General features: G+C 35.0%; 1 protein-coding gene across 1 annotated transcript; it reads right to left on the bottom strand.

The window, feature by feature from the left end:
- Positions 1-3,602: 3,602 nt before the first annotated feature.
- On the bottom strand, positions 3,603-12,636 carry LOC121996985 (glycoprotein 3-alpha-L-fucosyltransferase A-like). Its single transcript, XM_042551185.1, has 7 exons — positions 12,244-12,636; positions 9,748-9,908; positions 7,641-7,882; positions 6,803-6,907; positions 5,916-6,072; positions 4,222-4,449; positions 3,603-3,976 (listed from the first exon to the last, which is right to left on the bottom strand). Exons 1-7 carry the CDS (start codon positions 12,598-12,600, stop codon positions 3,721-3,723), a joined length of 1,506 nt encoding a protein of 501 aa, XP_042407119.1. The 5' UTR covers positions 12,601-12,636; the 3' UTR covers positions 3,603-3,720.
- Positions 12,637-16,750: the final 4,114 nt, after the last annotated feature.

The raw sequence follows: 16,750 nt of genomic DNA, 5'->3' as shown, positions 1-16,750 counted from the left end.
TGATTGCTTCTTTAAACTTGATTTAAAGTGGAAACCTTAAAGTAAGGTTAACACCCTAATTTTTACTTGGTCTTCACCTCCTTGAGGTGACTAATCCAAGGGTCCGACTCTCACGATCTCATCCATCATGAAATCCCTCCTTCTTGGAAACTTTCCAGAGGCGAAGAACCCTCGTACAAGTTCAAAACAAGAATACAACAATAAGGAAGTAAATACACAATATAATGAAAACTTTTCTTGCTTGATCTCTTGTTGTTCGAAAATGCCTCTTGTTTAGTTGGAAATGTAGCAAACTTCTTTCGCAACTTCCCAAGAATTGGCATGAACAATTATGGCTTCAAATCTTTGCAAAATTCCTTTTTTGGGTTACTTCGACGCCTCCTAGTCGATTGACTTACTCTCAATTGATTGGCACGTCAGCTTGAACATTTAAAACCTATAAAACAAGCTCTTTTCACCCATATAATCGATTGGTGATTCATACCAATCGATTTGGCAGCTTCTAATCGATTGTTCCAATAGATTTAGAAGTTTTCTGTTCGTGGAGAATCACTGCCCAACCGATTATCCTAATCGATTGACAAGGCTGAATCGATTACCCTACTCAATTCCAAGTCTTTCTGATCTCACGCAAAAAATCCTTGATCGATTGGCCTAATCGATTAATATGAGGTTTAATCGATTGACCAATCGATTCCTAACATTATTGTTCTCGTGCGACTTTCTACCAATTGATTGGGAAAATTCCCAATCGATTCAGTACCCCTTGTTCGTGAGAAGTCTACGTATTGCCAATCGATTAGCTTAGCCTTAATTGATTGGCTTATTTGATTCAAGGCTTTATGTTCATAAGAGAAACACAGCATGACCAATTGCCTTAATCAATTCCATGAGCCAATTGATTACCTAATTGATTCCTCACCCTTCTGTACTCTCACGAAGAACTCTAAATCGATTACTTTGGGCCCTATCGATTACCTTACTCAATTACCCAAACCTTAACTCAACTTGAGTTTATGGTTCCTTTGCCCAACCCTAGAGTCTGTAGGATCGATGCGTACATTAGAGAGAACGGTGAATCACGTAATTTTAGAAAACTTATTTTTTAATGTTTTGAAATCAAAGTGCAAGGGAAAAATTAAAAATAGTTAAGTAGAGAAAAGCATAATATGAACACAAGGAGTTACTTGGTTCAGAGCCTTTGACAACTCCTACTCCAAGACCCACGATTCCTCATAATGTATCGATAGGTAATCCACTAAAAATATCTTCTAAAACCACCAAAAGAGGGAATCGAATACAAGTATGGAAAATAGGAAAGTGTAACAGCTTACACTTGCCTTTTTGCAAGTATGAAAAATAGAAGAATATTAAATCATTACCAAACACCATAGAAACTGAGTGTGTTTGTGTGTCAGTGTCGGTCTGCCAACAACAATCGGATGTCTCAAAGTAGTAGTGCACCAGCAGAGCAAAGTCGGAGCAGCAGAAGAGTCATTTGAAGCTTGTAATTGAGTTATATTGAACAATTGGCCAAATAGCTCTTTTATAGGCTGTTGAGGGTACCTCCAAGCTACTCGAAGGCACCTCCAATTGCAACTCTGATCGCCAAAACCTTGGTCGTGATAAGTCGCATGAACTGCGGCTTCTATCCACTCGAAGGCGCCTTCCATGCTCTCTGAGGTGCCTCCGAAGCACTCTGAGGCGTCTCGAGTGCTCTCCAGGGAGCCTCCCTATGGTGAGAAGTTTATCCTTAAACTTCATCCGCACGATGGCACCTCCGCTGTATTCAGGGTGCCTCCGCACCACTCCAAGGCGCCTTCATAACCCTTCGAGGCGCCTCGGACACTGTTCATCCGAGGCTTAACTTGGTTTTTGCTCTTGCAAAAACACGTTAGGCTAACAGAAAAATATTTAACCTGCAAAACAAAGTTAGCACAATTTATATAAGTATTATTAATTAGATCCTATCCTCCCGAGACTAGGATCTAGTCACGATCTCAGTCTAGGTTTCCAAAATGAACATAAACTAGATCTGAGTCTAAAGTCCCTAAATAGGACTCATCATCACTGAATACTTCCCTCAGTGACTTACCTTACTTAGCATGTAGAATCGCTTAACTCCCTTTTGGCTCACTAGGTCTTCCTGCCAGTTGTCAGGTCCGCAGACCCAACTAGACTTCGGTCAGCTGTAAGATCCTAGAAACCCAACCGGACTTCTCGCCAGATATCGGGTCACTGCTTAACCTATTTGGACTTCTATACCAGCTATCAGGTCCTCCAGACCTAGCTAGATTTCAACCTGGCGCTAGACCCATCAAGTCTCATACACTTGGTAGAAAGGTTAGATCACAAAATATCTAAATTTAATCCATTTATCATTCATCAAAAGTTAGCTTTGATCATTAGTGTCAACTACATCAACAATCTCCTCCTTTTTGATACAATAACAACCTGTGTTAAAATTAGAAAAATAAATATGCAACAAGAAATGGTAGTATAAAAATGATTTAAGAGAAAAATAAGTAACTTCAATTTTTATTTTATTCTTTTGATCATTTTAGGGTTTAAGGTTTTCAAATTTATCATTTTTCTTACTTAACCCTTACCCTCTCCTCCCCATTCAGCATTTATCAAAAAAAAAAAAAACTTAAAAAGAGAATATATAAAACAGGTAATTAGACCAAGTAAGTACATCAAGAAATATTTTTTCCAAAGGAAAAATATTTCATCAATAAAAAAAATGTAGGTTTATTTCATGAGAGAGTTTTGTTTTGAATAATTTAAAAATAGTTATAAAAAGTCTCCAAGTATTTGCCAAGAATTTTCAAAGTAACTTTCAAATTAAGTTATTTTTCAAATAAATTTTTTTAAGACAGTCTTCATATATAAACTTTAGCAATTATTTTGAAAGACAATTTTTCAAAGCATAAGTTGCAACTTATTAAGGAAGTGTTTCAAAGAACATATTTAAAAAGTATAAAAGTATTTTCAAACAAGTATTGAAAGCTAGTTCTGAAATTATTTTGTAAAATATTTTAAAAAATAATTTTAATGTAATTTTTAAACATATATTTTTTTAAATATTTTTTTACTTTACAAGAATTTTATAAAATATTTTTAAAGAAAATTTTAAAAATATTTTTAAAATATTTTCAAACAAAGTTTTAAAAAAAATTTAAAGTACTTTCCAAAATATTTTTAAATTGTCCAAATTGAATCAATTTATTTTAAAATTTTATTTTTTTAAGAAAAAAAAGCCTAAATCGAATTTGATTAAATCAATTTACAAATCAAATATAATAATCGATTATCCACGTAATCATGCTGTATCATTAATCATATTAAAAAAATCAATTAATTTCATAATCAATTGAATTAACCTATATCAATTTAATTTATTCGATTTAAATGACAAAACTTGATTTAATTCAATTTGAAGAAATAAAATTTGAGATCCAGGGGAAGATATCTGCCGGTAAAAACATAGCAATAGACAGTATACGATACTCTTGGTTATGTGATTACAGTCTTTAAAATTTTATGCTAGCAAATGGATAAAAAAAAACCTTCAGGACATGCTTCTCCGAGATTGCAAAAAATGAAAACAAATATGCACAACAAATTTTTTAACAATATCATACAAAATTGTGTATAAATAATTCTTATGCCAAACAAAGTTGGGAAACTAATAGAGATGAGAATTAGAAAAGGCCTCTATCATACGAAAATAACTTCAAATTTTGCACAAGGATTGCTCTCTACGTGTTTCCTAAAATCATCATCACTGTCAAACTTAAAGTTGTACAATGCTTGCCTCTGAGTGAGACCGACCGGGTAAATTCTGTAAATCTTCAAGTCATCTCCTCCTCGAATACTTTTCGGTCTTTCATTCCTCCACACAGGAGTGTGATTCAGTGACTTAAACTTTGATAACACTGCGGCTTCCATTCCTTCAAGAGTCAACATCCCTGATCTGCCAATGACAAAAGAGATTGTGTCAAGATGCGGTTGATAAAAGTAATTCACAATCGAAAAGAAACTTGAGGGCGGGTGGTTCCTATGCGCAAGATATTCTGGCTAACATGGATCTGGAATGTGTGCAATTTTACTCTTACAAGGGAGCAACCTTACCGATGTGCGAAAACAACTTTGGGAGAAATGTGTAAAGAAATAACACTAGAAAATCACTGATGAGTTAATAGCTAGATGATAAATAACCTTAGGAAGACGGATTCCATATGAAATCTTCCTCTTTCTCTCACATATAGATGGTACACAGTTCCTGACATGGTGGTGCATTTGCATGGGCGTTTCTGGAACTTAGTAGTCATTTCTTCCTTGTCTCTGATCTTTGTTGCAAGAAAAATGCATAGACGGCATGACGAGTGAACTGCAGCCATGTCCACAAGTGCCTTGAAAGAATCAGACGGGCCCTCGTGTTTCCAACTGAAAAACAAGACCATTGAAGAGGAGAGTGAAATCCAAATAACTAAACTAAAAGGTACACCATTTCTCTTGAGAATGCTTCGTACATCAAGTGAACTGAGAAAGAAATTATAAACTTGCACAAATTCTCAAGGGATGAGTATCCTATTTTGACATCCAATCTAGATGGCGCTATGGACAGCTTGAACAATGAATCATTCATAAGACTACAAGGTTTACTTGGATGGATAACAAAAGGGGAAAAGAAGAGAGAAAATTTAACATAAATGTTGTTATTCATGATATCTGCAATTTTATGATTTTGAATAGAAAAAATATATATATGTTTCTCACCTGATGAAGCTATTGCATATCATGGTTACTCTCAAGCAACAAACAATTATGGAATTGGAGAGACGAGCAATGATACGAAGGCCCAAAGACAAAGGAACACAATGACATAACACATCTTGGATGCGGACTTAACAGGAAAATTTTGTATCAAACAGGAGAGTTGTAGGCACCCGAGATGAAACATGAGAAATAATCAAGAACCAAAAAAAACTAAAAAGAGCTATTGCCATTTGGTTTCATAGTCAAGGGGCATAAGGTGTACTTATAATGAATCTTGAGAATCATCAATCAACTTCTGCTCATGCATATGTCTTCATGTTAAGTTATTAGATGGCACTCAGAAGCTTGATTGTAGAGAAAAGACAGAACAGCCATAGAAACCATAAGGGAAAAAATACTATGTATAGATAGGGGGAAAACATTTTATTTTTTATTTTTAAAAAAAGATAAACAAATAAAACACAGAAAAACTTCCGTAGTGAAATCTTGTTACTATTTATTCTCTCATTTCTATATCAAAGTTGAATTCCTTTATATTATTTTAGAAAATTTATGATATTTGACATGCCGACCACCTTGCAATATAAGTCCAAAATTTATCATTTTTTCTTCATGTAGATGCCCATATATCTGCATTTCATATCATAAGATCAGACAACATGTCCAAAAGTAAAACTCCCAATTTTCAGTTGCAACCCGTGGGACTGAAACATACATGCAAAAGAGCTTATGGCATTTATCAAAAGAATATTCATCAACAGAGATGAGCTCCTTGTGTGACTTTTTTTTTTAAACAACCAAGGATTCTTTGGAGTCTTCTGACCAAAAAGAAGTTCTATGATTTCTTGAAAACCAATTGAAAGACTGCATTGTTAAGGAATTTCTATTGTTGAGCTATGGATCTCATACTGCTCTTGGAACAAATATGCTGTGCTAGCTACTACCAAACCTTACTCCAAAACTCATTAGAGATCTTACACTTGACCATGAAACAAGTTTTTCAGTTACGAACTCAATGCTGCTTCATGCATTTGCTTAAATGAATTTAGTTTTACAACAATAAAAAACCAACTGAATTTCAAGTATCACCAAAGAAATGAGAGATATTGCAAATAATCGGTGCCTGTAAGTACCTTACTGACTTATTATATGCATTTAGATTTGTTGCAAGGAACTTCATGGTTTTAGCCACTGACTCAACATCATCAAGTTCTTTAATATGTAAAACAGAACTAGGAGAAGGTGCAAACTCCTGGATATTGGGGGCACCAACCACAACTGGAATAGCTCCTGCAAGTAAGTCAACATAAAGAAATACGGGTAAGAGGGAAAAAAGAATTGTCATTCCTCCAGTTCAGGACTCTTCAAAATTGATGAACAATGGATTGTCCTTCTAATGCATATGTCGAAACAGGTCAAAATGTAATTGCAGGAAAGATGTTAATGAATGGCATGCCACATATTCAAGAAGTGTAGCACGAACAGCAAATAGTTATGGGCCCCAATTGTTTATGTTCAGCTACATAAATCTTGTAGTTTCATTGAACTCTATGTAGGATATAATGTATGCAATACCAATGGATGGCAAGTGCCAAGTGGTAAAGAAAAAAAAAACAATCAAATGGTCTACCATGCTAGCTGCAGTGAGAATAGTAGTTGGTTATGTACGAAGGACAAAAGTTGATTGAAAGAAGAATTAACATTGCTTTAACTAAATCAATGTAATCATTTATGGTAGTATTAGTTGCAAAAAAAAACTATGTAAAACCAATAGAATCAGTGCAGTTGTTAGGAAAAAAAATCCTATAAAAGATATATAATTTATCTGTTTGCAAAACAACCATTGTGTTTCAGTAACTTAATTGCCACAGCTGTGTCAACAAAAGAAACCCACTTTGAACAAATAACAAAAATCCACATGGGATTAATCACCACGGAAGTCACAAATATGCACATGAATATACATAAAAGTTAACAGAAACAACTCATTGGAAAATTTTAAAGTAGAAAGTAACAATACCTGCAACAAGGGACTGGAAGAATTTTTCTGTAACATAGTCCTCCTCATTAGAGTTCTCAAATGCCAAACTAAATTTGTAGTGTTTCAATGCTTCAACCTTGTCCACTAATAAGGGAAAAAGAATGAATGTATTAATTCAAGAATCAATTAACATTTTTCATCACAAAACCATCAAATTTAGATATCATTCATAAAGAATTTAAAATGAAAGACTGTGCCAAGATTATGTTTTCATCTTTCAAAGACAGATGAAGAAATCTAATTTTCAAAATATGCTTGACCATCCTCAAGTATTACTCTATGACTACGGATTATGGAGATTACAGTATTTCCAATTTATCTTAAGTGGATTTATAATAATACTATAAAGGCTCTCAAGATAATATTCAGTTATTCTGGTTTTAATTTAGAAACATCAGAGTAGCTTCACAATGATACACATAAGCAAAAGAAGAAAACGAAGCTACACACACATGATATGCCCTCCCGCTATTTAGGATTGAACGCAAACCTCTTAACTAGGCTTTATTTATTTGTTCTTTTTTTTTTCTGTTTTACCTGACAAGCTAGATATGATTGATATTAGTGTCTCCAACTTGATCAGGATCCAGAAATGTTAGAATAATGGCTTTAGGCTTTTAGCCTACCATTGCTTATCTATTCACAATTGTGTTTGGTTAATCCGCATATGGTGTAATCAGGCTCTTCTATATATGGTGCAATCATCCAGCTGTAATTTATTCAGCTGCATGTTTTCTTTTGTTGTATAAGCTAGATCATTGTAATGCATGATACCATAACATAAGCAGTTCAGCAAATAGGAAGGTTCTTAACATACCATTTTCATCTCGATTTTTATGACAAGCACCATAAGAATCAATCTGTATACCGAAATTTTCAAGCATTTCAAGAGCCTGTAGACGGAAATTACGGGCACCACAATTGGAAATAAAGGCAGCTGCATGGGCTTTCTCAGTTTTTGGATGCATAGGAGCCATGATATCGTATTCTGCCCATGAGAAGTATCCAACTGGGACATCTGATGACAGACTGGTAGTCATTAGAATGTCATAACCTCTCCTGACATGAAAGAAAGAGTCTCGGTTTCAGATTGAAAGTACACACTGAAAATTAATGATTCATGCACTACTATAACCAAAGAGTGTTATTTAACAAGAACACACAGAATCCCCAAATGGCGAAGCTACTTTATTTTTGCCCAACCAATGCACCTTCTTCTTCTTTTTTTTTTTTTTTTTTTTTTTGCATACAAAACTACCCAATTTTGTGCACTACATCCGTATTTTCCAATTACTTAGATGGCAAAAATATACTTGTTATGGAGAAAAAATTATACTAGTCAATTCGTGAGAATGAACACAAAAAATCCTTGATCATCAAATAACTACAAAATCATACTAGAAGTTTCTCAAAATCTAGAGCATTTAGGTGTGTTTTAGTTGAACTGGACCATCAATGGTTTTTGCCCCCAAAAAAAACCCCTGATGACCTAAAACGTGTCATTTTGACTTTAAAATATACTAGAGGCTTCCCACAATTTCTGGTTGAGCGCTTATATGATTTTTGATATGAAACAGGTCATGAGGTCAGCAAGAATTTTTTGTTAAAAGCTCTTTAATAATCTAGAACATGTCATTTTAACTAGAAACACAAACCAAAGGCTTCCTAGAATCTCAGGTCAAGTGTGCAACTGTTTTTAGTAAAAAAACATTTTTGAGTTGGAAATGGTCCATCAACTTGATGCCTGAAAAATAATCATATTGGATATATATATATATATATATATATATATATATATATATATATAGAGAGAGAGAGAGAGAGAGAGAGAGAGAGAGAGAATCAAATTCTTGGAGTCTCATATGGAATGTTCAGATGATTTTCTAGTTGGAAAAAAAATCTATTGTTGAGTTGAAATGAGTCATTAATAATTCTTTGTCAAAAACTCTTTGATGGAATATTATTCCAAAAACTCCAACATGATTCAAATCATGTCATTTTGCCAGAATATCATATCAAAAAGCTTCCTGGAAGTCTCAAGTAGAGCTTCCAAACATTTTTGAGTTGAAAGTGGAGTTTTTCCAAAAGATGACCCATTACAACTAAAAAGAATGCCTAAACTCCACATTTTCACAAGAAGTTTCTGGTACGATTTTCTAGCCAAAGTAACATGATTTTGGGGCATCAAAGAGTCTATGGCCACAACTTAATAGGGCATTCCAACTAAATAAATAAATAAAAATAGGCCTACCTCTAGTCCTCTTGAATTCACTTGTATAAATTTTTCCAAAATAATTTTGTCAATTGTTGGAAAAGAGAAGGGTTCAGTTCACCAAACCAGTGGTATTTTAAATATTTGGGAAAAAAAGGTAGGCTATTTCAGCATTCTGAGAGTAGGATTCATTCTTTAGGAAAAACTCAAAATCAGATGTGACCTTTGAGAAATCTGCCATAAATATGCTCAAGATATCTATATCATGCTGCCAAAAACTTAACAACAGTAGGTAGAAGAAGATTAGCTTTATAGAAGGCAAAATACATCTAAAACTCATATTTATGAGTTATGACCGACCACAATTTCATACACCAAAAAACTGATTCTATATTTGAGATAATCAAATAAAGGTTTTCCAAAGAATGTTAGCAGTGATCAGAACCAGTATGAACACTACATACCAAGTGATATATTATCATATGCTGGTGAAACTGATTCAAAAAAAAAAAGAATTTAATATGCCACTACCGGTGGAGTAGACAACATATTCTTCTGGAGGTGGAAGCCCAAGTTTCAAAACTATGATTGATAATATGAATATGAAATTCAGAAATAATCACCTCTACAGTCCCAGATCAACCACAAAATACCTTTACATTTTACATCTCATGCAGATAGGAGACTTGCTGTATGGATTATGCTTACCCACCCTCGTGCCACTTCAATCTGGTTTTCCATATAGTACTTTGATGATTCCATCGACCGATGTACACTAGCTGTCAAGGGGGTTCGAGGTAAGTTAAATGTAGCATCAGGTGTCCGATCTAATACATTTCCAAATTGACATCCAACAGAGCATGTACTCCAGTCCTGTAGATATGAAAGGAAAAGATACTAACTCATACATGCCAGAAAAACAAATATAAAAACAGAAAACATACCTAGATACAATGCAACAATATAAGATGTTTAAGATTTCCATAAAACCAAGGCTATTGGAGTTTGTCTAAGCTAGGGTGCTGGATGTCAATAGTTGAACATGGATAACTTAGGGTATATGGTGTGCTTGCATTGCAGTGATGTTCCCACACGAGTGGCTATCATTTTATGGTGGATCAGACTCCATTTATGCCTTCAACATGGTATTAGAGACAAAGAGTGACATGTATATTTTAAGCTATGATGAGTATGAGGGCAATAGTTGAAGTAGGCAAGTTCCACGTCCATGGTCTCACACGGATAAGCATGATGGTTTATAATGTGAGTCAAGCATAAATGTATGAATCGTGATGAACACACAAGTGAGTGAAACTGTGAACAATGATAAACATGAGTGTGTTGAAGCCAAGTGCTACATACCTAAATTCTTTAAGGACAAGTGTGGTCTTAATAAGTGCAGTGATGTAGGGTGTCCTGATATGATGCCCCCCTACCAAATGGCCAATCATTTTAGATGGAATGGGTTCCATCACGTGCCCAACAAATTAAATTATAGAGAAAGTCTTTTTCTTTTACTTTCAAAGAAGTAAATCTCAAAAACTTTTGACAATTTTCAAAGAAGATATTTTGCAAACTATTTAGAGAAAATTAATTATCATGACTTGTAGGCTTTTGAAGGAATCAAAAAGCAGTGCATTGATTATCACAATGATTTTGCTATGAAAATATCTCTTTCCCTGTAATCAGAAAATATGCTATATGTGATCAAGATTAATCCAATTGAACCCATATCATCTGATTTAACTATAACAGACTTCAAACAACGTGCAAGTAACTTTTGGCAGTTCAAGTACATAATGTTTCATTAAAGATAATAAATCTCTAAAAGAACTTCAAATATAATGACACAATAATAATTCCTAATTTTTTATACAATTAATCAAATTTCTTTTTTGTCATTTTAGGATCTGTCTTCAAACAGTTGAGAATTTGGTTGCCTTTTCATTGGTAAAGTCATAGAATTTTCATGCTTAGTATAATTTCTTTAGGGGAAATTTCAATCAATTTTCACCCTTCATCTGTATTTGATTTTTTTTTCTCTCAATTAGCTCCAACTTACTAATGCACCACTTGTTTTCATCCTTAAATACTCACAAACAACCAATGGCTGAGCCAGCCCGGGTGACCTACCCAGGCTGATCCTGGGCGGTGGGCTACGAACGTAGATGCTATCACCCCGGACTGATTCCCCTTTCTTTTGCGTTTTTTTTAAATCCCTTGCTGAACGCTACCGGGCCCCTAGGCTACCACACGGATAGTCTTGAACATGGCTCCGCCCTTGCAAACAACAAATACAGGAAACACCTATGCTCAGTATGCATTTTTCACCAGATGCCAAGGCTAGACACAAGCTTCTGGGAATGTTACCACATGTTAGTCAATTGGCAGGCCAATGGCCACAGGAGTGTCAATTTACTCTGCATTACTACCATTTCAATAATATTTTGTAGCAGTAAAATATCTAACCAAATTTTAGTTAAAGATGGACTAAGTTGTCATTTCCTGTTGATTGCTGAAGTATGAGATTTTAGCATCTTTTCTATAAGCAACAGGAAGGCAGGAAGGAAATGGTGTAATTCTGAGTAGCAGATTACACAAATCTTTGCTGAAGCATCAGGAACAAAGGAAGAAACAAATACTTCATGCTTTAACTCCAAAACATTGGTTAGCAAAAGAATAGATCCCTTTTAATATGCTGTTAGTATGTTACAGTTGCATGATTATATCTCATACTCACTTTGTTTTTTTAACTGTGAAGCATTTGACTTCGTAATACTTTTCGTTATCTCTTCTCCTTAATTACTAAAAATGGTTATTGCATAGCTTCTAATGACTCCAACACATTATTTTCTTGATCAAAGTTACTTTAATAAAGGAGTACATATTACATGTCATATAGGCTAGTGAACAAATGATGGATCCTGTTGCTTAGTGAATGGTTTGCAACAAATCCTCTGGAGTAAAAGGGAACTGGATTGCTTGAGTATACCAACTTGAGCTTCTCTTATGGGTATTAAAAACATTTCTAGCTACCAACAAAGCACTTCTTGTTTCGAAAGTGAAGATTGTCACTGTGTGACCTGAATCAACAAACAAGGGACAAAAACGATCCCTCCTATTCGTCAAAGCCAGAAAAAATCGATCTTTAGAATAACCTGAACAAGCAAATTTTAAAAAATAATTACAAAAATTGACTCGAAAAAACCTTCTTTTCGCCACCAGAGACGATGATCGGATCGGTGGTGAAACTTCTTGAATACGGGATGGCATCCTCTCTCTCCAACCAATCCTCGCATCGCCCTTCGTCCTCGCCATCAGCAACTTCTTCTTGAAGGGAACCGTTGAAGGAAGGGAAGGACGATGCCAAGGAGTCCTCAAAGTCGGCGGTGGTGGAAGGGAACTGGAAGGTGGTGGTCCAGTGTTGGACCATGCTGGCGTTCTTGGCGATGTCGAGGCGGACGAGGAAGACAACTTCGGCGATGACGACGAGGGCCACGACGAGGGGCAGTAGGTTCGGCCATCGCCGCCTCGGGGTCGATGCTGCTCCCATCGGATCTCTCATTCTCACAGGGAAGAAAAGTCAAAAGCATAGAAAATTTGAGATTACTATAATGACTACCCTTGCCAACTGTCATATTAATTTTTATTTAAATATATATATATATATATATATATATGAGAAAAATTATCATTTCGCCTCCAAAATAATAATTTAATTCTTTCATAATAGAAATTCTCCTTAATCTCGTAATAATAAAATGAAAATAATTAATTAATTAATTAATTTAGTATAATATTTATATTGTTTAATATATGCGTTTACATTTTTTATATTTAGCCTATTATATTCTTTGTTAAATATGACACATATTAAGTTTTAATTCTTATCGTTAAACTGATGTTATAGTGTTATATCACATCAATACATAGATTAGATTATTTTAGTACATAATAATAAAAATATGATTCCTTCCCAATTTTAAAAGATCTAATTTTAAAGGTCAAAAAATCAAATTAACATTTTTTTAATCATTAAGGTGAATTAATGACATCTGTCTCCATTTTTTTTTTAATGACACTCCACGGTTTTTATAAAATGATACCACAGATTATTGGACAGTATTATCTCCTATATTATATATTAAATTTTAAACCAAACGATGAATTATATGAATACAATAATTTTTTTATATAGTGGCTATAATTTCATAGTTAATATAATATGAATTTTTTTATTCAATAATATCCACGTTATAAGATCTATAAAATTATAATTATTATAATTATAATAATAATTATAAAATCATAGTTACTATAATATTATAGTAATTACAATTTCTTAATTACTACAATACAGATTAGATTTGTCATATTTATATAAGTGACTGATGAATTTAAGATTTAACATATGTTGTAGAAGATAATAATATTAAATAGTGTATTTGAGAACAATTATATTATTTTACCAGGTTGGTTGGGATGGGGTCACTAAAAAAAATCATTTTTTAGCGATGAAATATTTCGTCGCTACAAGCAAATAGCAATGGATTAATGACGGAATGTGTATCGTCATTTAGCTACTCGTCGTTGACGTTTCTAGCAATGGATAGTAAATATTCATCGTTAAAATAGCAACGGAAATTTAAAATCCGTCACTATTAATAATGATATATATTTAATTTATGTCGCTAATAACCAAAACAAAATGAACTTTTCATTCAGCAATTAGCGATGAAAAAGTCAATTATCCATCTCAATTAGTGACAGAAGAGTCAATTTTTCATCGTTAATCTTCCTTACCGAATAATATCACCACCCCATTTTTCTCATTTTCGTTGTTTACATTCAAATCTAATCTACTACAACCATCACAAATGATGATTTTCACAATAAAATCATAATACATCACAACAAAATTCACAAAAAAACTCTCAACACATCATAACAATATTACAACACAACAAACTTGCAGCACATCACAACAATATTACAACATAACAATTCATATGAACTAAAATACAAAAAGATAAATACATAATATTAAATCCAAACACAGTCCAAATCTAATAAACAAAAATCCATAGTAGATCATCCAATACAAAACAAAGTTTATATCATCCAATATAAGACATCCTAATCAAAATCAGAAATAAAATGTTAGTGCAATTTCCCTAAGTCAAAGTTGACCAGTTTGACTAAACTTAAGTTGGCTCAAGCTTAAAGTCTTGGTGTTGGAGTTTTGATATTTGCTAATATGTGGAGATTGCATGTGCAATTATCCATTTGGGGAGATTGGTCAAGGTTGATCAGCTTGATATAAAGAAAAGTCAAGTATGTCAAGGTTGACCGGATACTTGACTGGGAAGTTCTAACTGAAAGTTAGACAAAAGCAAGTCCAATGGGAAGGTTGGCAGAAGATGGAAATCCAAGTGGTCAGTGTTAATCAGACACTAGGTGTGGAAAGTTCTGGTGAGTCAAGTTGGGAAGTAAGAAAGTCCTGGAGAGTTAAGTCAGACAGTTAGAAAGTTCTAATGAGTGAAATAGGCAGTTAGAAAGTCCTAGTGAGTGAAGTCAGACAGTTGAAAATCCTTGTGAGTGAAGCCGGGTAAAAGCCCTAGTTCGTGAAGCTGAGCAGAAGGGAAATACTGGTGAGTGAAGTCAGGTGAAAAATCCTAGTGAGTAAAGATAGGCAGAAGGAAAGTCCTAGTGAGTAAAGTCAGATGTATGAAAATCCAGGTGGGTCAAGATTGATCGGACACTTGGTGTTTGGAAGTCCAAGTAAGTTAAGGTTGATCCCAGACATTTAGCACAGGAAGAAAAGTCCAAGTGGGTCAAAGGTTGACCGGACACTTGGTGACAAAGTACTAGCAGGTCAAGGTTGACCAAATGCTAGGCAATGGGGAGTCCCGACAGATCATGATTGATTGGATATTGGTTTTGAGAACCCTAGACTTGAGTTAAGTAAGTTAAGGTTGGTCAATCGGATGATAGATTGAACCAGAGCTCAGTCGATCAGTTGATCGATTGAGAGAGTTCTGTGAGCAATGGCAGCCCAATCAATCAGTTGATCAATTGGCAGTCATTTGCAAGAGCACAATGTGTTCCCCAATCGATCAACCAATCGATTGGGCTACTCCAATCGATCAGTTGATCGATTGGGAGAGTTTTGTGAGCAATGGTAGCTCAATCGATCAGTTGATCAATTGACAGTCATTCGCAATAGCACAATGTGTTCCCTAATCAATTAGCCAATCGATTATGCTACTCCAATCAATCAGTTAATCGATTGGAAAGGAGCTTTCACAAAGCATAGTGCATACTGTGCTGGATCGATTAGGGAGGATCCCGAGGTCTTCTGTGAAAGCACAGAAGTCATCTGGATCGATCAGTTGATCGATCCAGCTACCTCAATTGATTAGTCAATCGATTAGGATATGATTGTTGCACAAGTTGTGACTTTTGAACGACTGAGATTGTTTAGATCTCATGTGGCAATCGATTGGGAGTGAGCATAATTGATTTGGAGCCTTAGATCATGAAGAATAAAGCCATTGGCGAGGTTCAAAAGCGGGCAGCGTGTAAGATCTGGTAATTAAATAATAAATGTTATTGGAGAAATAATCTTATAGAATTTTTTGGGAATTTTTAAAAAATTTTAAGGATTCAAACAAAGATCGTATAACACTTTTGAGGGGATAGATCTATTAGGCTTAGAAGAAGCATGTTTGAATTATCATTTTAGTGGGAGTTAATTAATTGATTAAGATTATGAAAGCTAAGTATATAAACCTAGGTTTGTTGTTCATCTCTCCCAATACCGATCTCATTTCTTCCCCTAAACTGACACTATCGACATCGCACTCAGCGCCATCATCGGCGCCACTCGACCGAAGCTAGCCTTTCGCGCGAGGCCCAGAGGCAACACAGCAACCGTCACGAAAGGCGAGGCTGCCAGCGCTAGTGAGAGCCCTCTCGATCTCTCCTCTTCTTGAACCCCTCTCGAGGATTTTCGTCACCACTTTCTGATCTCACGGCGCAGAGCCACCACTGCACCCTCTTTCGACTCAATTGTCGTTGAAGCTGCTTCGCCACAGGGTGTCGCTGTCGCTGGAGGAAGGATTGACGCAAAAGGGGGGGGGGGCAAGGGCTAACTCTATTTCTCACTCGCGGGCCCGAGCGATGCCAGCACCTCCTTTTCCCTCTCTGTCACGGGACACCATCATAGGAGAGTACTCGATGCTAGATTGCGCGCCCAACTCTCAACCGGAGATATGTGTTGTCTTCGATTTTGGAGAGGAGGATAGCTGTTAAAGACACCATCTTCTCTTCGGACTCAAAGAGGAGAGCTCCTTGTTTCATTGCAGCAATACATAGATTCTTCATCGAGCGTCTGTGGATTGATTGGGTAAGAATTCTAGTTAAGTTGATTTATGTTGAATTAACCTTTGATTAATGACGATGGATTATTGGGGTACTATATGGATAATTGTTGGATGTCACAAGTGGAGCAAACTACAAGTTTAATCTTGCGGACGCAAATCTGAAATTGGTAGTACGATGATTATTGGTTGTAATTGATTATAAATGAGATTGATTTGGTAATTGGTTCATGATTGATTGCAGTTGATTAGAATATGATTAATGGTTATTTTTGGTGATTTAGTTGATGTAGATGCTTACATGATCATTAATAGGATTGTAGGATTGGTATT

This window comes from Zingiber officinale, chromosome 6A (genome assembly GCF_018446385.1).
Source record: "Zingiber officinale cultivar Zhangliang chromosome 6A, Zo_v1.1, whole genome shotgun sequence".
NCBI classification, from domain to species: Eukaryota; Viridiplantae; Streptophyta; class Magnoliopsida; order Zingiberales; family Zingiberaceae; genus Zingiber; species Zingiber officinale.
This window is presented reverse-complemented; position numbering and strand designations above follow the sequence as displayed.

What these genes read in the sequence shown, in the direction of transcription:
- LOC121996985 (XM_042551185.1), bottom strand. Translation starts at nt 12,600, where the DNA reads ATGAGAGATCCGATGGGAGCAGCATCGACCCCGAGGCGGCGATGGCCG. An exon ending in TCTCTGGTGGCGAAAAGAAG is followed by an intron (nt 9,909 to 12,243) that starts GTTTTTTCGAGT and finishes TCATATCTACAG; the next exon opens with GACTGGAGTACATGCTCTGT. An exon ending in ATGGAATCCGTCTTCCTAAG is followed by an intron (nt 3,977 to 4,221) that starts GTTATTTATCAT and finishes TGTCATTGGCAG; the next exon opens with ATCAGGGATGTTGACTCTTG.